General features: G+C 34.6%; 1 protein-coding gene across 3 annotated transcripts in view; it reads right to left on the bottom strand.

Moving 5' to 3' along the window:
- The window catches only part of PKHD1L1 (PKHD1 like 1), a 157735-nt gene that overhangs the window by 98170 nt on the left and 35623 nt on the right, over positions 1 to 23942 (bottom strand). For all 3 annotated transcript variants that reach the window (XM_053896133.1, XM_019467844.2, XM_019467845.2), the window contains exons 15-29: positions 23479 to 23638; positions 23039 to 23174; positions 22087 to 22230; positions 19993 to 20150; positions 18894 to 19007; positions 16770 to 16919; positions 15632 to 15756; positions 12450 to 12613; positions 11096 to 11268; positions 9030 to 9177; positions 8375 to 8529; positions 6412 to 6534; positions 5348 to 5453; positions 1832 to 1942; positions 78 to 242 (exon numbers count right to left, since the gene is read on the bottom strand). In XM_053896133.1, coding sequence (XP_053752108.1) covers positions 78 to 242; positions 1832 to 1942; positions 5348 to 5453; positions 6412 to 6534; positions 8375 to 8529; positions 9030 to 9177; positions 11096 to 11268; positions 12450 to 12613; positions 15632 to 15756; positions 16770 to 16919; positions 18894 to 19007; positions 19993 to 20150; positions 22087 to 22230; positions 23039 to 23174; positions 23479 to 23638 — 2132 coding nt within the window. The remainder of the gene's footprint in view (positions 1 to 77; positions 243 to 1831; positions 1943 to 5347; positions 5454 to 6411; positions 6535 to 8374; positions 8530 to 9029; positions 9178 to 11095; positions 11269 to 12449; positions 12614 to 15631; positions 15757 to 16769; positions 16920 to 18893; positions 19008 to 19992; positions 20151 to 22086; positions 22231 to 23038; positions 23175 to 23478; positions 23639 to 23942) is intronic.

Here is a 23942-nt window from a genome sequence, read left to right as displayed (position 1 = left end):
CACCCTGTTCTAGAAACAGTACAACGAAATGATGGAAATGTATGCAATTTTCTTTGTTTAGAACAATTAACTATTACCTGCTAGGCTCCCAGAAGCAGGCCAGATGTGTGAGATCTGATTCTGATAAATGAAGTAGAGTACCTCACCCTCTATGTTCCGTGCTAGTCCAACATCGGCTATGGACACAGCAACTGGGAAATGTCCAGCACTGCCATTCAGAATCCGGCACTTGATCTCATTTTCTCGTGAAACAAAAGAAAAACATGATAAAACAAATGTTTTTGTAAGATAAAATTACTGAAAGTTTACATTTGCAAATATAAATAGTGGGTTTCATTTTTGCATCCCAAGAAATATATCTGAGGAAAACTACTCATATACGAATGGGGCGAAAGTTTTTACCAACTACCTGATGTTATGATTCAGACACTGTTAGAAAAAGGTAGGTGAAATAATAATAAAAGCAAAGTGAACAATTTACTCCTGATTTCTACTGTGGCCCCCCAAAAGTGGGGAGGGGATTATTGTACTAGTAATTTTAAAATCCTAATCTGGAAAATCATTTATATCAATAATTCTAAAATTGTTGGTCAAATATGTGATTTATGTTAAGTAAAATATCAGGTTTCATCAAGAAAGGTGATCAAAAACTAAATGAAAATCTATCCTTCACACTTCATTTAGAACAATATATGCACATTTGTAATACAGATGCATTACTGACTTAGATCTCAAGAATGCATAGAGTATCTGAATTAAAAACAAATTATATGAAAGACACATTTGCTTATATAATCCTATTAAAATTAAGGAAAACACCTAGGATTAATTATGAAAGGTAATATTTAGGGAAATACACAATCATGGCTCTCACTTTTTCAAGAGTAAAAAATGTGAATAATTTTGAAATTTTATGTTAACGGATAGAGATTTTGTTGGACTCGAAGTCAGGGAGGATGACCATGTCTCTTTGCTGCATTATTAATGTGACACTGTCAAAGCATGGGCACCATCGAATACCAGAGTGGTGTCTTTTATATTTTTGTGTCCCAGAGACACACCAAAAAAAGCTTTTTTTTTTTTTAAATTTGAGAGAGTTTGTGCACTTATGTGCATGTGAGTAGGGGAGGGTCAGAGGAAAAGAGAGAGAGAGAGAGAGAGAGAGAGAGAGAGAGAGAGAGAGAGAGAGAGAGAGATTGAGAGACAGAATCTTAAGCAGACTCCACGCTCGGCACAGGGCCCAACATGCGGCTCCCACGACCCTGGGTTCGTGACCTGAGCCAAAATCAAAAGTCAGACGCTCAACTGACTTAGCCGCCCAGGCACCTCAAGAAGGAAAGCTTTTATATAATCACTTTATGAGGGAAAAAGAACAAAAATCAACAGTTAAGGGATAAAACACACTGTCCAACACTGAAAGAACTAGTTTGTGGTCATAACCAAAGATTAAAAAGATAATGCATTTGGGGTGCCTGGGTATGTTGGTTAAGCGTCCAACTTCAGCTCAGGTCAGATCTTGTGGTTCCTGGGTTTGAGCCCCACATTGGGCTCTGTGCTGACAACTCAGAGACTGGAGCCTGCTTCAGATTCTGCTTCGGCCTCCCTCTCTCTCTGCTCCTCCCCTGCTCACACTCTGTCTCTCTCTCAAAAATAAATAAACATTTAAAAAATTAAAAAAAAAACCATAATGCATTTATCCAGAGAAGTTTGCCAATTTCATGTCCCCAGAGGTACTCTACAGAAGGACTATTTTAATACTGCTCTTTGACTCTAATTTCTCTTATGAGAAAAACAATTAAATGTAATAATAATAATTTTACAAAGGACCTACCATCCACAGAAAGAAGAGAGCAACCCACTGGTCCAACAGAGACCAATACAGCTGAACTGGGGGAAAATCCAGAGCCTACTATGGTTAGAATTGTGCTTTCTTCAAAGGATCCTGAAAATGATCAATTTAAATAACAATATGAAAAAGAAAAAAACCAAAGAATCTGTTGTTATGAATTCAAATGTTTTGCAGAGACAAATAAGCCTATTTTCATCTAAAGGCTATAAACAATAAGCTGGTAAATAAGCAGGGAAAACAGACACATATTTACCAATGGTAAATTTTTTCCCATTGAATTGCTCTATATTTTGTTCATATTTTAAATCTGTGTTGATAGAGATTAGCAGCAGAATATCTGTCTGAAGTATGGAATGATATAAGGAAAATTATCATTATGACAAATTAAACAGGCATCCCTATATGATAACTTATCGTATGACAGAACTGCCATCACAAATTCACGAGTAAAAAGATGAACTGCACAATACTTGTGGGCACTTTCCACTTGTGATAAAATAAGCTTCCTCTGTCTGGGGTAATATGCATCCTCAAGTGGCTGAGATATTTCCAGGGTACACCCTCTGTCTCAGCATTTTACTCATAACTGTTTTTTCCATTCATTCTTAAGAGTGTCCAACTATAGATGCTGGAGAGGATGTGGAGAAACAGGAACCCTCTTGCACTGTTGGTGGGAATGCAAACTGGTGCAGCCACTCTGGAAAACAGTGTGGAGGTTCCTCAAAAAATTAAAAATAGACCTACCCTATGACCCAGCAATAGCACTGCTAGGAATTTACCCAAGGGATACAGGAGTACTGATGCATAGGGACACTTGTACCCCAATGTTTATAGCAGCACTCTCAACAATAGCCAAATTGTGGAAAGAGCCTAAATGTCCATCAACTGATGAATGGATAAAGAAATTGTGGTTTATATACACAATGGAGTACTACGTGGCAATGAGAAAGAATGAAATATGGCCCTTTGTAGCAACGTGGATGGAACTGGAGACTGTTATGCTAAGTGAAATAAGCCATACGGAGAAAGACAGCTACCATATGTTTTCACTCCTATGTGGATCCTGAGAAATTTAACAGAAACTCATGGGGGAGGGGAAGGAAAAAGAAAAAGAGTTTAGAGTGGGAGAGAGCCAAAGCATAAGAGACTTAAAAACTGAGAACAAACTGAGGGTTGATGGGGGGGTGGGTGATGGGTATTGAAGAGGGCATCTTTTGGGATGAGCACTGGATGTTGTATGGAAACCAATTTGACAATAAACTTCACATATTATAAAAAAAAAAAAGTGTGTCCAGATTTGGGCGATAAGTGGTATAGTCACCCTACTTATATAACATCACATACAAGATGGATTCCACATGGATTTTAATAGCTAAGAATGAAAAATGTCAACCTCTTGAATTTTAGAAGAAAACATAATCAAACATCTTAACTTTAATGTACAGATGGTTTTCTTAAATAACATTGAAAAATCATGGTTAACCATAAAGGAAAAGATAAGTAAACTGGAATAAATCAGTGATTTGACTGTTCCCATAAACAAGATACTAAAACAACGTGCAGGTGACATACTGGGAGAAGATGTGCTAGAGGATCAGTAAACATAATATAAAATACACAGCTACAAGTCAGTCGAAAAAAGACAATCTGATAAATAAAGGATGTTAACAAGCAATTTGCAGAAGAAACACTCTAAATGTCCAAGAACCAATAAGAAGATTCTTACATGCATTACTCATCAGAGAAAAGACAAATTAAAACAATGATGAGACAATTTCTTTCACCCATCAGATTGACCAGAATTAGGAGGCTGATAATCTAAGTATTGACATCGATGTGAGGAATACAGTGCTCTCACATATGCTGGAAGTACAGGCATGTTGGAGAGAAATTTGGCCATCTAATAAGCTGAATACACACATACTCAATTATTATCCAGCAATTCTATCTCTGGGCATGTACCCTAAATAAGCTCTAGCATGTACACCTTAGAAGATTTGTACAACAAAGCTCAATGCAATTATATGTAAAAACAAAAGTTTGTAAACAGTCTAGATGTCCATCAACAGAGACAAAAATAAGTTGGTATATTCATGAAGTATTTTAAAATGACAAATTAGATATGCATAAAAACATACATATATTTCTCAAAAGGAATGCTGAATGACAAAAGTCAGATGCAAATAATATTTACAGTGTAATTTCTCTGATGTTTACATTTTAACATCTCTTTCACAAGCTTAAAAACACTAAAATTACCTTATGTGTGTGTGTTCTTTACAAAAGGTATTAACAATGGCATGGAAGAATACACACAAAATTAATTATTGTGACTGTCTCTGGGGAGATCTTTAGGAACTAGAACCAGAGATTGTGTTTCAAGAGGACTTTAGCTGTTCCTATAAAATTTTCTTTCTTAAATTGATAATTGGAAGTAAATATGACAAACTGTTAAATGCATTAATTTTCAGTGAAGAGAAGATAGGTATTTTTTACAGCATTATTTATACTTATCTTTTCATTATTTTAAAATTTATCAAAATATGGCAAAAAAACAATTTAGATTGTTAATTATTTTGAGTAAGAAACAGTTTTTTTCAGGAAGTACATGTAAAAGTGGAAATTCATTATAAGATACAAGGATAGATGTAAAAATATAAATATCAAGGGACCACAACCAAATTAAAATTCAAATTTTTATACTTTATAGTTTTGATCCCATGTAACATGAATTATCCCAAAGTAATATCATTACTGTAAAGAAGTCTGAAGAACATATTCTTTCAACACAAAGATGAGTTATTTTTTAAATTTTCTTTTTTTTTTTTTTTTGGTTATATATAATTAGCAAATGAATTTTCCTACTAGCTACCAAGATTAAATCTGTGATTATACCATCTGAGTTTAGCATTCTGACTGAAAAGAAAAGCCACTCCTTACAATCTTTAGCCCCTGCTGTTTACTTCTGTGCTGGGGAGTTCAGACACAAAGAGTAATCACGTTTTTAAAGTAATTACATAATATGAAGATATGGTACAATGTGTCATCCAAGACTGAGTTCTTGGCAATGTGTTTTTCCTCTAATTCTCAAGTCTAGGACCTAATTATTTTCTTTTACTCAACAGCAGCTGTCTCATTACCAGCTTTTTAGTACTAAATCTCCTAAAAGTGGTCTCATCTGACGAAAGATTCCTGTTAATACCCTAGCAAGCAGAATTTCACAAAAATGCCTCGTCAGAGTGAAATTTTAGAGACCCGACTCTAACATGGTGAAACTAGAGAAGTAGACTGGCGAGTCCAACTTCAAGTGTCATTTGTTTTTCAAAAGTAAGTAATTAATGCTCTTTCCACAGCTTTCTGATAGATTTTTTTTAAAACTATGTAGCAATGTCTGCATGCCTGAGGTGGTGAAACCAGTATATTTAAAAATCATTATTAGTTTACATTTTTGCTACTCTTCTTCCACACTCTACTCCAAGTTAAAAAGCGGGAGACTACCTTGAGATGGGTTTATGGCCCGGACTACTGGAGTCGCCATGAAATCCCACGTAAACCCACAGTCACCTGAACACTTAGCTGGACCTCCGTTGACATAGACTTCAACCTTCAAATAATGAAACACAGAAACAGAGAACGGGTAGCACAGCTATGGAGAATATACACAAGATTTAAACAAATGATTGGGTTTTGTTTGTTTGCTTGTTTGTTTTCAAAAATTAGTCTATTCTGTTTATACTCTCTGCTTTGACCATTCATTCAGCACATGTGCCTCGTATGCAAAGGCACAGTTCTAAGTGTTAAAATGCATTAAGACAACACTAAACACAACATCCCTGCTGTCACTCAATTTATATTCTAGTGGGGGGGGGGGGGAGACAGAGAGTTGCACTATACATTTTTTTTTAAGTAAATGCAAGGTGCCTGAGTGGCTAAGTCAGTTAAGTGTCTGACTTTTGATTTCAGCTCAGGTCATGATCTACTGGTTTGTGCAATGGAGCCCCCACATTGGGCTCTGCGCTGGCAGCACAGAGCCTGCCTGGGATTCTCCCTCCCTCTTTCTGTGTCCCTCCTGTGTTTGTGCACACAAACATGTGCTTTCCCTTCTCAGTCTCTCTCTCTCTCTCTCTCTCTCTCTCTCTCTCTCTCTCTCTCAAAATAAATAAATAAGCATAAAGAAAAAGAAGTAAATGCATATTACGCCCTAGCAGTGATTAGTGCTATGAAGGACAATAAAGGATGCTCTTGTGAAAGTCACCTACATTCTTTACATATTAATTTCCTCATCATTAAAGTAGGAATGTTAATAATTATTTCACAGAATAACTAAAGATTAAATTAAAAAGCATATTTTCAAATTCTAACAGGTAGTAGTCAAGCTTAGAAATCCACACTTTTATCATAAGGAAGGTAATTTTCCCAAAAGTCATAATAATATTATCGAGTTAATATTCAGATGAAAATAAAGACATCATTCCTGCTGTTTCAACAGGTCTTTAATGTATTACAAACTTGGTACATATTTAAAATTATGTTACAGGTCATGAGAAAAGTTTCAGAAATACCTGTGGCTGTTGGTTGGGTGTACGAAGTAGGTCTCCAAGTATGCACCGTCTGAATAAGCCACCATCTTTTATCTTCGTAACTGTCATATTAGCTTTTTCTCCAATAATATTGGAATCATTAATCTATTTTTACACAGAATTATTTTACTAGAAAGGCTATGATAAATATGACTGTACTAGTTTTTTTTAATTAAGCAAGGTTGAAAGTGAATAAAAGTCAAAGATGAAAAAAATCATTCAAAAAAGCACTTTAGTCACATTTTTTGAAAAAGGAGCCTCTTCCAAAGTGAGCATAATCTACCCCCCCCAAAAAAGGGCTAACATGATTGCATTATAATATATTACATCAATTACAAGTTGAACTGAATGACTAAAATCAACCTGAATTGTTATAATAAAGCATGTCTAAGGAAAATCAATTTACTAAATTTTATTTTCTCAAAATGTTCTATGATTGTCCTAAATGTGACCATTATGATAAATGATTTTTGAATAGTTGAATGAGTTATACCTCTTTCCACCTGAGAGTCAACTTTTCCCCTTCAGCATTTTTCACCCCTGATTATCCTGGTTTTTCATCCATTTGTGGAATTATATTTTTTGCCAATGATAAAAATGAATCAGATCAAATCAATACATACAACTTGGTTATTTCAAAATCCCTCTGCCAATATGGCAGCCTTCTCATATATACAGTGGCTAGTAAAGAGACAGGAGTCTCCACGCTGGGCCCTGTGTGTGCTAAAGTGGTGATAAGAAGCAGAAGTGATGAGCAAGCAGGGAAGGACTGGTCAGAAAAGAGACAAGAGGGTAAATGCACAGACATCAGCAATGATACCAAGAGGAAGACCAGTCACGAGAGCCACTCAGCTACAGAATCTGCTAATTCTAGTTCCAGACCATGTGTTTTCTTAAATTACCTCCATATCTTTATGACTGTTACTATTCTGCACACCCATAGTCTATGTAAGGTACATCATATGTTACATTTATATACGGGTGTTTTTTTTGTTTTGTTTTTTTTTGTTTTTTTTTTTTTTTTGGTCTCCTCTTTCCCCTCTCTCCTCATTTTTTTTTCTTTTCTCAAAATGGTCCCATAAGTAGATTTCTGTATTTTCTTCCACCTTCTGCCATGGACACCTTTCCGGGTGAATATATGTGGGTCTACACTATATATGGCTGCATGGTATTCAGGCTAATGTTGTGTCATTTTAACAACCATTCTTCTCTTGATGGGGCCAGGTTGCTAGGTTTTTACTATTACAAATACTATCACAGTGACTACTTTTGTGCCTACATCATTTCATATTTGTGTTATTATTTCAGTATTATACAGTTATATAGCTGAGATTGCTAAATCAGAAGGTATCTATATACAGATTCTACTAAATAATCCCCTAAAATGATCATACGAATCCACTTTCTCACCAATAGTGCATGAGACAGACCGTTTCCTCCCTCACACTCTTACTATCACTCAAAAGCATCATCTTTTTAATGTTTTTGACAGTCTGAGCTCCCAGACTCCTCTAGATTCCTCTCCTTCACATACTCTGGGTCCAACTCCTCTCCTCTGACCCCCTTCACACTCTAACTAAGCAAAGGTAATTAGATAACAGCTTACCACAGGAGCTACCTGGGGGTACACAGGATAACCTATAAGCCCTGCCTGGGCTCCTCCTGCCCCTATCAAGGGTCTTCTAACACATATCCCTGGTCTCTTTCCAGAGGGGACAGCAAATTAAGTACCAACAGCAATTCCCCATGAAAGAGAACATCGAATCAACTTAACTTAGAACAATCTTCCCCCAATTTCTCTTTTTTTAATGTTTAGTCTATAGTTTGCATTTTTAAAATATAGACAGTCTCCAATTCTTTAAAAAAAATGAGGCAAGATGCAATAAGCCAGCAACACATGAAAACAAACAAACAAACAAACAAAAGCCAAGCCAGAGGAGGGAACCTGTAGAAGATTCTGCCTTCCACGTGTGCTTCTCCACTGGATGTTCCATGAGTATCCAGCACATGTTCCCTCCCGTGTTACTGAGACTCGTCCCACTTCTTCCACACTCTGGAGAGCAAACTGTAAATCTGCAGCCGACACAGTGGCAGGAAGGCCTGCATTCAACAGAGGGACAGCAAATAGCAGGGGTCAAAAATTCACAAACCAATTTCACCCTTAAAATCCATGAAGTGTGTGCTACATATTGTAAGCCAACTGTCCTCCTCCAATACAGTAAAAATGAAATTTGTGTCTTATTTAGGCCAAGAATTTATGAATCTCTTGGAAGCAAAAATTACATGAGTAACGTACCTCAGATGATAGCTCTGGCTCAAAAACTTTTGTTTTTGATTATTGATTAACTTTATAGAGAACCTGTAAGCTGGGGACATAAAAGAAAAACAAACTTTTGGGAATGTAACCTGGTATATCTGGTGAGGCAATAAAGAAAAAGTGAAAATATAATTTGTTCTGGATAATTTAGCTTTATGTCACTAACATAATCTCAAGGATATAAATTATGTAGGGAAATCATATTAAAAAGAAATACACAAAAATTTTTATTATGGCTGCCTAGATTGGCATTGTCCAACCGTTCTGAACTTTTGTCATATACCTTTGAGAATGTGTCCATAAGCTTGAATGTCAAAGCTGCCACTTAGAGGTGGAGACGCGGCTTGAATTCTCTGAATACGAATCTTTGACTCCCCTGGCCAATTATTTCCTCTGTAAACAGACTCATTCTCTGTCTCATTTGTGATTATCTAATTTCCAAAATAAATATTGATAAAATGATTAAACATAACAACAGCTAACATGATTTCTATTTCACCATCGTACAATCCCGTGACATGACATAAATGAGCCTCAGGTATTCAGGATTCCTCAGAACATTAAGGAGAGACACATAAATCAACACAGGCCATACCTACAAAGCTGCAATAATGAGGCCAAAGTCAACTCAGTCATCTGTGCAGCAATCAGCTGGAACCTTAGTAATACCTCATTAATTCAGAGTGTACCCTCCATCACTCAACGAACAAATATTTATTGAACAGGCATCCCGTTCAAGGTACAGTGCTAATCACTGTGGGGAGGCAAAGAAACATAAGATGAAGTCTTCGCTATCAAAAAACTGGAAATCTCTTTGGAGAAATAACATATGGGGACTAGAAAACTAACAATATACCAAAGTATATAATCAGCACAGATTCTGATCCAGACTCAAGAAAAACCTGCCTAACGTTGAGTGCCAATCAATTGACAAAAGCGACACATGCTATAAAAATTCATACACAGTGACTGTACTAGTGAAAATGATAACATCCTCCTGCTTCAGATCCCTCACGGTTGTCTGTGAATCTTGTGGAATTTAAAACTTTAAGCCTCACTGCCCACAGAAAAGAGTAAACATAATTGCCAAAAGACATAAGTTCACAGCAGCTTTATTCATAATAGCCCCAAACTGGAAATAAGACAAAAGCCCTTCAACAGGATGGTTAAATTGTGGTATATTCACACCACGGAATACGGTAAAGCAATGACAAAGAATGAACTACAGCTACATGCAACACACAAATCTCATAATATCAAACAGAAGCAGCTAGATGCAAAAGAGCACATACTGGATTATTTATCAGTACAAATAACATTTAACAGATGTGCATATTACTGCGTGTATCTTTCACTGGAATTTTTTAAAAAAGGTCACAAACATATGTCCCATATTCCTTAATTTAACTTTGACTGAATAACAAAAGCTAGAGGATACAATTACCAATTTTAATGAGGAATCTTGAAAAATGGGAGCTGATGTCACTGATTATTTAACAACACAAACCCCTGATACTACATTCTGTTGTGCAGCTAAGAGTAAACGACTGAAACATATTTACAAGACATTTCATCTTGAAGATACTAAGATTACAACATTGCGCCAGCATAGGGTAAAGCAACTTTTGTGGAATACTTAAGAGTTTTCCTGTATTTTTAATCACAGAATCAGACTATCATTAAGCAAAACACTCTTTGAGACTTTCACAAAAATATTTAATTACTATTTAACTCCAATCTAGAGCTTATTATACTTGTTTTTGATTCACTGTGGAAAATTATATTAATTCCTTGGATAGTTTTGGAGGACGTTACATTTTAAAATACTTACATTTATAGTATTTAATACTGATCTTACTATAAATAACTCAAGCAGTACAAAAATTATTCAGGTCCTTTTGGAATTCTGGAAAGCTATCTTTTTCCTCCCAGTACCAATTTTGATACAAGCAAAAAGTGGTGTTTCTAACAGAAACAATTTAAGAACATATTGCAGAATTTCAAATTTTCTTTCAATAATCTCTGTTCAAAACTTTTACTGAAAGAGCCCATAGCGTTTCCTTTTAAGTCAACAGAGAAAATTCTAGTTAAATCTGTTTCTTAAGACAGTTTCCCCTTGTTTTTTCCCATAGATATATTTCTTAAAGACTTTAATGCTTAAAGTGAATTTTCATGCTCAAGTCTAACAAGCCTCTAACTCTTCATTTATGCTTAGAATGATTATCTTGTCCTATTAAAAGATATTCCATCTGAATGTCAGCCATTTATAAAAATTTTTAAAAAAGGTTATTAGATCAAAGCTAATTTTCCATAAATTGAAAACAGTAAGTTGCAACATTCTAAGCTTACCTGTGCAAAGCTCACAGCCATCATGGGTATATTATAACTGCAATTATATGAAGTCATGGTGACAGAATATTGGTTGGTAATACTTGATCCATTAATTTTGGTCTGATTCACCTGAAAGTTCTTTAAAAATATCCCTTTATTTGCTAATGCTGGAAGTCTTCTCTTTGGCATTTCTAAAGAACATGGAATAAATGGAAAATAAAATTTCATAGCTTCTGCTGCTAAAAAAGAAAATCATCAAATAATATCCATGTCATGGAATAGGAATAGCTGTTTAGAATCAAATTTTAGAAAGAAGATCTTAAGACAAGTAGTTTTTGGAGCTTGGCAAACTTTTACTTCTAGAATATAAAGCTTTAAAGTCTGTCAACATATGAGCTTTATCAGGTAAAAGAAAATATTTAAAAGCCACCAAACCCTGGGTTTCATGTAGCCTTCTGTGGGCCTGTTAGCTCTGCTCTGTCCTAGGTTCCTGAACGTAGTGCTAAGACGTGCACTGCATGAGGACAGGACTCGGGCTGTCTTGTCCACAGCAATTTCTTTAGTAGCTAGTACAGTGCCTGGCACACAGTAGGTACTAAATGCATGTTATCTGTTGAACTACAACATCCATCTGAGCCCAAGTGAGCTGTCTTATATATGTGCTCCACTGATCAGAATGTAAATTCTGGTGAGAGCAGATTCAAAAGAAGTGACTCTAAAGTAGTACATTTAATTTTAACCAGTTGACTCGTGACCTTGTACTTGAAAGTAGTTCCAAAGGAAAGGATTTTAAAATTTATCTGAAAAATGTGAGTAGTCACTGTTAAAGGTGACTGTTTAGAATTAGGTTGATTTTTTTAAAGATCACAGTTTAATTTTAATTATTTTATTATCACAGCTCATATGTAGGAGTCTACTGACATGACTATAAAACAATGCTTAGACTACCAGAAATAAATTTTTCATTTATAGTATTATTAATTATCACCATGATGTCCATGAAAATATTCAGTTTAATCCTACCAAACAGATGCCAATGTCAATAGCTGCCTTTTAGGAACACATATCTTTGTGATTAGTTTCTCAAAAATCAAACAAAGCAAAATGAAAATATTTGTCACAGTTTATATATCTATAAACAGAATCCAGGACTAGAAAGACTAATTCTTGCCATAATGACAAAGTTTTCATTAAGGATACATTTATCCTTAGAATAAAAAATAATATTATTTAAATAATATTCAGATAAAAGAATGAGTCAAATATTTAGAGATTAATGTTTCTATGTAAAGTAAAGAATAATTCCCATGGTAAGATTTTTCTACAAGATAGATTTAGAGGTTTTGAATCGATATGAAATGATACAACATACCATCCCACGCAGACACTGTAGATGTCTGTCCAATGTATACTGTATCTACATAGAAAACCTGTGATTCTGATGCCTTCTGTAAACCAATCCTCTGAAGAGAAAAATTTGTCCCAGTGTATTTGGCTTGTATGAGGTCCAGAAGGTCTATGCAAGTGTAGGTCCAGCTGAAATATGGTTGATTAATGTAAACCAATACACTATAAAAAAGCACTAAATTCTTAAAGAGTAAAAGTGTTTTTTTTCCCACAAGATGACCATTAAACACACTTTATTAGCGCAGAGGTGCAGCCATAACAAGAAACAGCAGACAGAAATTTGAACTGGTAGTAATAGACTTAATGTTGTATACTGTAAATATAGGTTTTCTTTTATTTGTAGCCTTGGCAATAGCCACAGGAAGGTGAAATATTCTGTAGTGGTAGGTAAGGAAATTAAGGAGTATGCGCCTTGGTGTAGAGCAAGCATATAAATAAAAACGAGACACAAGAATAAAGTAAACTATTTTAGTAAAAAATGTCAAGGATAGAACAGTAAATTCAGTTCAATACCAAGAAGCAAAACTGGAACTTGTTATTACTCCCAAAAGAGCTCCCTAGAGTTGCACTGTCTCCTGATACGAGACAAAAGTGGTAAGTGATTTACATAAAGCACATTACCCCTTAAATGTGTAATTTAGATTCAGATTTTGCACTTGATATTAACTGCATTGGAATTCTATGAGTTATAGTTAAGCAATTCAGCTATGAGCGTTTGCAACAAAGAGAAAAATATTGCCATCAAAATAACTAAACACAATTTAACAATAATCTTTATATCAGCTACTGCTGTAATTATTAACTGACTAGTTTGTTTGAGCACCTACTATTTTAATTTCCTTCATGGTTCCCAAACTCATCATGGGATCCACCTCAGTGCCTCAAAGCTTAGCTTAAGCTAACATATTTTTAGAAAACTGTGTGTGGAACTACAGCAAGATAAAGTGCTCTTTAAATAAATATGAAAAAAAAAACACTTACGGTCTCAGTAGAATTCTACCCTAATTATATAATTCTAAAGTTTAAGAAACTACTACTTAGAAAATTTAGTATACTGAACAGGACCCTTTATCAGACAAAAAGAGACTACAAATGCTATCAAAACTTAAGTGAACAGCACACTGTCTTTGTGGCTACATAACAGTGTTTTATTATTATTATTTCTTTAACATTTATTTATTTTTGAGACAGAGAGACAGAGCATGAGCGGGGGAGGGGCAAAGAGAGAGAAGGACACAGAATCCAAAGTGGGCTCCAGGCTCTGAGCTGACACGGGGCTTGAATTCACAACCTGTGAAATTACCTGAGCAGAAGTCTGACGCTTAACCGACTGAGCCATGCAGGCATCCCTAGATAACAGTGTTTTCTAAAAGAAAATCATATTTCACTTTTCAGATTTTGAAACCCGATTTATAGCTACAAAAATCACTGTTTTGGAAAGGTTATACCATAATTCTTGGGGGGCAATGGCACTTCTAACACTAACATTGTACTAAAAATAATCTAACTCTAACACATCTACTTGATGGTGGCCTGTCTAACATAAATCAAAGCAAATTTAGAAATACACAATAGGAGCAGGGGAGTTTACTTTGCCTTGACTGGCAATAATTTTACCCAGTGAACCCTATTCCTCTGAAAATCATGACATTCTTGTTTAAAGATATCATAGCATTTAGGGTAAAGGAAGCCCATCAGTCTTATCAAATGTATTTTACAGCAGATAAATTGCAGGTTAAAAGGAAAGACCTATTTAGCAATATGGTGAGTGATGCTTTGACGAATATGAAAGAACCGAGATCTGTAAAATGTTCCAAAATCTCGTCACAGTGAATGAGTCAAACGCATGCAGGTGATGCTCACCAAAACTAAAATTGTCAATCTAATCTGTTCAATTCAGGAATGCAGGGAATGTTTATAGCAAAATGTACCTGGAGAACACGTTTTCAAATAAAAAAGGTGTATATGTGCATGTGTATGTCTTCATTATGACTCTATTGTGTGTGAAATTTGTATGTGTGTTCTATGTGGAAATACAAAAGTGGATTGACACAAATTTCAGAAGATATAATAATAAAAAACAAAACGTAATTATGCAGAACTAACTTGTGCTTGAGGGTGTGGCAATTATAGTCATTAGATAGCTTTCTTAGACATCTACCTTCTTCCCTTATATTTCTCTGCTTGCATTTCTATGTGTCTAACTTTTGGCAAACCAAGCATTAAAAAGTGTCTCTTCTCCATTAATTTTGAAATATTCATTGAGGGGCGCCTGGGTGGCTCAGTCGGTTAAGCGTCTGACTTCGGCTCAGATCATGATCTCACGGTCTGTGAGTTCGAGCCCCGCGTCAGGCTCTGTGCTGACAGTTCAGAGCCTGGAGCCTGTTTCCGATTCTGTGTCTCCCTCTCTCTCTGCCCCTCCCCTGTTCACTCTCTGTCTCTCTCTGTCTCAAAAATAAATAAACGTTAAAAAAAAAATTAAAAAAAAAAAAGAAATATTTTATTTGCTCTGCTCACACCTAGAAAGCACCTTGTTTTCAGTGATCAAAGCTTAATGACAATATTGTGATAAAGGAGTCTCTTTCTACCTGCCTTCAGTAAGTGGGAACATTATTAGATTTAATAATACATGATTTAAATTATAAGGTTTACCATTGTTTTACCTTTCCAATGGTCATGGGTGATGATAACACTAGACCAATTCTTATTTTCATAATCTATTTATTTTTGCCACAATTATTTCTGTTAGGATGCTAATGTAGAGGGCATGAAAACGGCAGTCAGATCTATGCTGCACAGCATTTGTCAAAAACTAACAAAAAGTGGGGCATCTGGGTGGCTCAGTCAGTTAAACGTCCAAATCTTGATTTTTGGCTCAAGTCATAACCTCATAGTTGTGACATTGAGCCCTGTGTTAGGCTCCATGTTGGGTGTGGAGCCTGCTTAAGACTCTCTCTCTCCCTCTCTTTCTTTGCCCCTCTCCTGCTCGTGTGCGTACATACTCTCTCTCGAAAACAAAACAAAAAAACCCAAACTAACAAAAAGTGGAAAAAAAATTTAAAAAGTTAACAAAGAGTGGGTTTGTTTTATGTTCAGGTTATATACTGTACTATAACTTCCATTTTACATTCACAGAATGTAACTTACTTGTTTCCATTAGTAAAGTTATATGTAAATTGTATATCATTGCTTCTAGTAATCTTGCTTCTGTCTTGGTATTGGAATTTTAGAGCAATATAATTTGCCAGGAATCCTTTGTATGCTAAACATAACTACACAGAAAATTAAAAAAGAAATCAGTAATAATATCTTAGCTTTAAGTTGTTTTATAGCAATTCAAGTTAACTCAACCTAATCCAGTAAATAAATATTGATAATTTTCCATACAAAATATTTCAGAACACAGAGACAGAGATAATTAATTTCAGCCAATTAGGTATAGAAGAATTGTGAAAGATTTTCTAGAAGAGGAAGTGGAGTTGAACGACCTTACAATTAAGGATTAATTCCTTATTGTTTTCTTAGATATGGTTTCCTTAAAAAATGAAAATAATTCACTCCCTTTAGTCATGTAGCAATGTAAAATTTAAATCCAGCTCTAAGTGAACTCTACAGTGGATGTAAAAGCCCAAACACACAAAGAGGAGATAAACACTGAAGTGGATTAATTGGGATGTGAATGCAGCTAAGCATTTAGAGGTAAAGATGCATGTCACTGTAAAATGGTAGTTAAATACCAATCTTAATGGTCTACAACACCTTAAGCATACCAAATATATTTAGAACTTAGAACTTGAGGATGTATATCACAACTTGAGAATTTTGAAACCAGAGAAAGGGTAAACAAGACTATGATTGCTAATCTTAAATACCTATCCTAAAACTCCCATCTCTACTCATGCTTTCCCTTCACTTCTCCTTGACTGGATACCCAAGATCACTCTATGATGGCTATCCATTTTTGTTTCTTCTTAATAAATAAAATATATTGAGGAGATTATACATTTTTAATTGTTTTAATATTTAAATTCATGTGCAAGTAATTTTCTCTGAAATTATAAGATAAAGCAGAATAAGTGTGCATGATATTACATATTTTTTTCATTTTTTTTTTTTGAAAACCAACAGAAGAGGAAATCACAAGCCCCCAGAATGTGAACCACAGTACCTGTCTAATGTGACATGATTTCACATGACAAGCAGTTTTCCCTGTCTTATATTTCAGGAAATTTTATTATCAAGGTATTTTACAGATTAAATTAGCATATCATTTTGTTGAGTTCACCTGATTATAAGGAAATAATAAAATGTCTCCATATGGTAGTCTGTTTGGTTTAACATCTGTGGAGTCAAAGAGAACAGCTGGGTTTTTCAGGGAATAACGACCACAGTAAGCATCAGTTTCCGCTGTCTTCTGCCCTCTGTTAATATGTTCCTACAGAAACAGTAATATTTCAAATGAAAACATGACTTATTGTCCTGCTTTATTCCCCCACATCTCCACCCAATTTGTTCAAGTTCCAACTTGGATCCATTGCTTCCCACACCACTTTAACTTGAAATATTCTCTCTCTTCTTTGAAAGTCTAATGCTCTCATCCCGTATCACTCCTTTGGCTCCACAATCATATAATCCCTTGTACCTGTATTTGGCTATTTCCTAAATCTTATATTTCTCCTTATATCATTTTTTTTTAACGTTTATTTATTTTTGAGACAGAGAGAGACAGAGCATGAACGGGGGAGGGTCAGAGAGAGAGGGAGACACAGAATCTGAAACAGGCTCCAGGCTCTGAGCTGTCAGCACAGAGCCTGACGCGGGGCTCGAACTCACGGACCGTGAGATCATGACCTGAGCCGAAGTCGGACGCTTAACTGACTGAGCCACCCAAGCGCCCCTATTTCTCCTTATATCATGAACTCTTAGGGATATTTATTCATTCCTTCCACAAATATTTTTTTATAATTTTTTTAAAGTTAATTTATTTTGAGGGAGACGAAGAGAGAGTGAGGGAGGGAGGTACAGAAAGAAAGGCAGGGACAGAGGATCTGAAGCAGGCTCTGTGCTGACAGCAGAGAGCCCAATGCAGGGCTCACACTCACAAACTCCCAAGATCACGACCTGAGCGGAAGTCGGATGCTCAACCGACTGAGCTACCCAGGCACCCCTCCACAAATATTCATTCAGTGTTCACTATGTGCCAGGTTATTGTTTGTTAATTTGTTTTTTGTTGAATCTTCAAGGTTCAAGTGGTGAAGAACACTATCCCTATATGGGATATTTCCTATCCCATGAAGTTTGGGACAAAGGAACTAAGGATTATAATACTGATGTTGAAGTATTATACATATATTATATAATTATGAGGTTGAAGAGAGGCCTAACTCACTTATAAAGCAACAAGAAAGATAACTCAGAGGAAGCATTACATGAGTTGTCTTTAAAGATAAACAAGACTCATTTCAAAGGAAAGGTGGACTAAGGAGCTTCAGGGAGAGGGTAAAATAAGTGAAATAAGCAGGGATGTAAGAAGATGGTGCTGGGAAATGCAAATAATCAAAGTAAGATAGAGCAAAGAATGTGTGCCAGGATGATGATGGGAAATGAAGAAAGGAAAGAGCATAGGTAAATTACTGTGCAATTCCCAAGGCTGCTAGCACTACATTCAGGATAGGAGAACCCAAGTACATGCATGTTTATTAAATTAATTTGAAATGAGAGCCAATTAAATGGAAAGATTTTCCTTGTTTTTTTCACTAATAAATCTGCTCATTTAAACAGATTTAAAGCATGTGATTTAAAGCATGTGATAAATATCTTTAAGGATTCATTTTTATTTCTAAGGTATTGATCTGAACCAAATCACTAGCCTATATAGTCCTTATTCTTATGGTATTCATTTGGAAATGGTGAATATCTGGCTTCCTCGGATTTTCAAAATAAGAATTAGGAAGATAAGAGTATTCTGAAATTTTCTTTACTGTACATCAAAGAAAAGTTCTTATACCTCACCAAGAGAGAAATAAGGACAAGTATTTTACTAATTGACCAGAGGGTAATCTCAAAAATCAAGGGAAGCTCTACTACAAATTATATGCTCAGAAGCCAATGAGGAAACAGGATATACTCTGCGTCCAAGTAAACAAGTAAAACACCCTATAGATCTTATATTGTCCATCATCTTTCTTACTTTCCCTTAATCGAGAAAATTCATATGTGGTGAATTTCACAAATGAATCACATTATAATGCAAGGAGATGATAAAGCATACCTTACCAATAAATGTGTAACAAATTATTTTTGCAATTTGACAATAGGAATTAATGTTAGTCCAAAGAGAATCACAAGATTCCAAGCATTTATACAAATTCTTATTTGGTCAGTTTCACTGTTCATTTACATTCCATACCAGGTTAAAATCAGACTCATAATCTCTAAAGTATTTCACAACAAATCCTTCTTCAAAATTTGCAATTTGCAGTGGACACTTGGCAGTAACCATTTCTTCTACGGCTGCCTGAAACTAAATTAAAAATATGAGCTTTAGTAACTTCTTTTTCATGAAGAGTTAGAGCATTTATACTATTACTACTCATTCCACTAATTAGTTATAATTGAACATTTGCATAATTCCCATACTTCAGCCATCATTATGAGATCATTTCCTAAATAATTTCAAGTTAATATGTAATAATTTTAGTGTCTAGTGACTTTTTCAAGAGTTTTATTTTAGAATCACAATAGTTACATCCAATTGGGTAACATTAGCTTACACCGTTGTTATGTAAGGTAGACATACTTGTTTAGTAGTTTTTTTTAAAGAGGGCAATGAGGCAAACCTAAATGAATTAGCAGTCAATTAAACAGGTTCCAAGTGAATAGTTTTCCCCATTAGCTCAAAATTAACTGGAAAAAACTATACACTGTATTCTGTTTTTCAAAATATGCAAATACAATATACAAAATATACAATGTATTCTGTTTTTCAAAAGAAGAGATTCAGATACTCTAAGACTGTATTGATGGTTATTTTAAAAATAATAAATGATCTTGGATTATAAAGGAATTGGTACACATTTATTCACAAGTTTTCCTGTAATTTCCACATCTACTTCTCTTGCAAAGCACAGATATAATTAGCATTTAGAATTAAGGAGATAAAGTAAGATGTTAATCATCAAACAAATATTAACCTAAACTCATTGTGTAGATAGTTGTCAAAATTCAATAACTCCCAAGCAAACATTCTTTCTACAAAAACAGCTGCCCCACACAGAGATACAATGGATCCTGTTGGCACAGATCTAAGAACCCCCCCTTTCATCCCCTGTGTCTCTGTGATGTTTCCTCCCTTCTCCACTCTCTATGGGTTGGCTCCGACACATCATGTCAAGTAAAAGAGTATATTACCGCTCCTTAAAGTGTGGGGTTTATTTTGTTTTCTTTTGTTTTACTAGAAAGGTGATATTTAAATAGCTTTCTATTTAATAAATTAGCTAAGAGCATACTTCAGCTTCTGATGACCATGGGGTCAGAGGTTTCGAAGTGATTCCATCCCAGTTTAGTGTGAATGTGTCCAAACTGGGTTTTCCTTTGATTTGTTCTGTAATATCCAGGGTGACATTGTTCCCTTCAATCATTTCATAACCAAGCAGATCAAAGTCTCCTGTGATGAAGTACCAAATAGGATTTGAAGATGTTAATTTAATAAAATACCAATATATCCATGAGTAACAAAATTGGTTTTATTGTATTATCACAAAAAAAGGGGGGATGAATGGGGAAGATGTGGATCCTTGAATTTGAGCTAAAGATTTAGCCGTAGCAGAAACAGCAAAATAGCAGGTAAAGTGCTATTCATTTAAGGTTTGATATCCATGGCTTAAAATAAAGTATTATGGGATAAACAAAAGGAGGTATTGGGACCATGAGGTAAAGATCAACGACCAGTGGGATATTCCAAAACTTCTTTTCGTTTTGTCCCAGTACCATTATCATAGTATAGAGGGCTAGGTTGGGATATTGCTATTTTCTTTAAACATGAATACAGTACAAAACTGAATTCCAGGAAATAGCCCGAGGCTTGGGAGGCCTGTTAATACAATCTCACTTTAAGAGAAATAAGGGCTTGTCCTCAGATTTATCTCTGCTTTGGGAAGATGCTTCACCATTGGAAACCCACTGACCTCTGGTGGGTAGAGTCCTAGAATTTGATTTGGTACTTATGATTTTGGTACTATATTTCTTAAGGCTGCTGAAGCTGTAAAATTTCTCTCTGAACTATAGATGTATTCCTCGGAGAACAAGGATCACCATATCTTCATTTATACAGCATTTTTGACAATCTAAACTTTGGGAAATTTTTAGAATTTCAATTCATGTTAAATGAAATTCTTTGCCCTCCATCCAACAAGCAAATTAAACAATTTTATAAAATGAGAAATAAACAATGAATTGGAACATAATTATTGCCCAAAGAAAAGTAAACACATACATATTCAGGGACCTATTTTTGAACTACATAGCCCAAATACTAAATTTGGTCGTTAAACTTGACTTTAAGACTTGAAAATGCAAAACATTAATAGGAAGTTAATAGCTATTGCTTGAAAAGGACAGAGAGGTAAAAATAATTTTGGTAAATGGTGTCTTAAACACAGGTGAAATGTTTTCTTTCAGTTTTTGTTTTTGTATGTTTTTTTTTTTTTTCTCACTGTAGGAATTCTCAGGGATTTTATTATTCTAATGAGACCTGTCAATCTTCAAGGATAAGCTGGGTTATGCAGTTTCCCATGTGGATTTGACCACAGAATCCTTTCATCAGGCAAGATCTGGTTAGACTAGTGTCTCCTAAGACATGCTAACTACTTAAAGCTCATTTCCAGAATTCATATCTTTGCTTATTTTTTCTAAATATGAAGTAGCCTATTATACAGATAGTGCATTTATGGTATATATAGTGTTTCTCATGCATTGAAGCTGTACATTCCTTGAAATAGGACTAAAATTTTAATTACAATAGAAAAAAAAATTGACCATTTATTTTCTATTTCTCCTAAAAGTGATCAAGGCTATGAATCCACTTCTTTCTCTGCCATTTTATGGAATTTTTACTTTTTTTTTACTTTTTTTAATTTTTTATTATATGAAATTTATTGTCAAATTAGTCTCCATACAACACCCAGTACTCATCCCAAAAGATGCCCTCTTCAATGCCCATCACCTACCCTCCTCTCCCTCCCACCCCCCATCAACCCTCAGTTTGTTCTCAGTTTTTAAGAGTCTCTTATGCTTTGATTCTGTCTCCCAATCTAACCTCTTTTTTTTCTTTTTTTTCCTTCCCCTCCCCCATGGGTTTCTGTTAAGTTTCTCAGGATCCACATAAGAGTAAAAACATATGGTATTTGTCTTTCTCTGTATGGCTTATTTCACTTAGCATAACACTCTCCAGTTCCATCCACGTTGCTACAAAGGGCCATATTTCATTCTTTCTCATTGCCACGTAGTATGGAGTTTTTAATTTTTTCAGTGGAGCTTTAGAGAATATAAATTTGTTTCTTAGAGAAAAATTTACAGAAGTACAAAATGAGATACATGCTTACCTCTAGTTGATATAAACGTTACCATGTAAACATAGCTTTGGGAGTTTTGTGTTCTTATTACTTGAACTGTATCTGGTTTTATAGACCAGAGGTCATTTAAAGCTGATTGCAGTATGAAGTCAGAAGCATCACCAGGTACCAAGACTTGGATGAATTAAAAAAAAAATAAAAATAAAAAGGCAAATGATTAGGGGCCTTAATTTAAAAAAAAAAAGAAAAGAGTTGCAATCTTTCTGCACTAACCACAGCCAGCACTGATGTCTTATATTTGAATTTTTAAAACACCCGTAGTCTGTATCATATATTATCATTTAATAAAATTGTGTTTTGAAAGTAATTTGAGTTCAATAATAGTGACTACTTCATTGGATTGTAATTTCCTAAAGATCAGGATCGTATTTTATTGTTTTAATATTCCCATGGTAATAAGCATTGTTATTACCATTGTTATTATTGTTATATAAGCTATTTGGAAAACAGTAATCACCCATTAATATTTACTTATTGAAACAATTAACAGAAATAGAAAACTTATATTTTCAGGTTTATTATAAAATATAGAGACTCAATGTTTTTGTTAACAGATAAATTAGTATCTCATAGCTTTTTTTTGAGAAATTGGAATATTTACTTCTCTGTAATGATGAATTTAATTCTTATTATCTTAACTTATCCCTGTGAGTCACAGATACATAAAATCCTTCTATGCACTTAGATATACATTTATTGTGATCATTACAAAAGAAAATGATAGTATATACCAGGAAGTTGTTTTTACTGATACCATTTTTTATCCCAGTCCAAAGGTTTTTCTTCATAATACATTTTTAGCTTCTTTGTCTAGCACACTATTAAAACAATATTTTCCAGAAAGAACTAGACTAGACTAAATTTTTATAATTTCATCTCTAAATGAAGAGACATGAAATCTCCTTTATTATTTGCAACTTACCAGTTCTTTCCATGTTATAGATTAATCTATAATGGTAGTGGGAACATGAATTAGCTTCCACACATGGGCTGGTTACTGTTATCTTTTGAACTTCACTCCTTGCAGTAGTTCTTTCCCAGTTTTCCAATGTTATAACCTATTTCCCAGTTAAAGAAAAAACCTTCACTGTATAGAAAAGCACATTTAAAAAGCATGATAGTCAATTATTCAATGCTTCTTTATTGCTCTATTTTACTGCAAATGATAAAATATTTTAAAGTTTCAGTCTTATCAAATAACAGCCTCTTTCATTTATAATACAGATACTTCTAACCACAAGTCAATAATTTTCCATGACTGCTTTCCCCTCAAGTAGTATCTTCCACAGTAAAATTAATAACTGAATAGAGCTATATTGGAACGTTAACTTTCTACAAAGCAGATCTATCTTCACAGCAAACCTGTATTTCCTGGACAATTGTCGACTGGGATCTGATAACTTGTTCTTCATTTACTGCATCTTCTGTTTGTTGCTCAGTATAGACATTTCTATACTGGTACAAGCCAACATCAACAAAGGCACTCAGTCTATACTCCTGCAGCAAGATTTCAATGTAGTACCTGAAAAATATGAAATTTTTTCCAATGAATAAAATTTCAACACTATATAAAATACCTGCCTATTAAATGATTTATGTTGTAGTATCCCTGATTTTAAATATTAAACTTTCATGGCAGTTTTTTAAAATAAAATGAATTATGTAGGGTATCTGCACTAGAGATACAGAGCTGTCCCCATTCGTGACTAATTCATTCAGTTTTGTCAATAAATATTTATTGAAAAAAGATACATTCGCCTATCCTATCCTCAAGGAGCTTAAAACAAAATTACATTGTAGATTATAATGCAAACTCCCTGGCATAA

The sequence above is a fragment of the Panthera pardus genome, unplaced genomic scaffold, assembly GCF_024362965.1.
Source record: "Panthera pardus isolate Hobbes unplaced genomic scaffold, ASM2436296v1 HiC_scaffold_7, whole genome shotgun sequence".
Taxonomy (NCBI): domain Eukaryota; kingdom Metazoa; phylum Chordata; class Mammalia; order Carnivora; family Felidae; genus Panthera; species Panthera pardus.
Note: the sequence above shows the minus strand (reverse complement) of the source record. Positions and strands in the feature narration are given on the sequence as shown.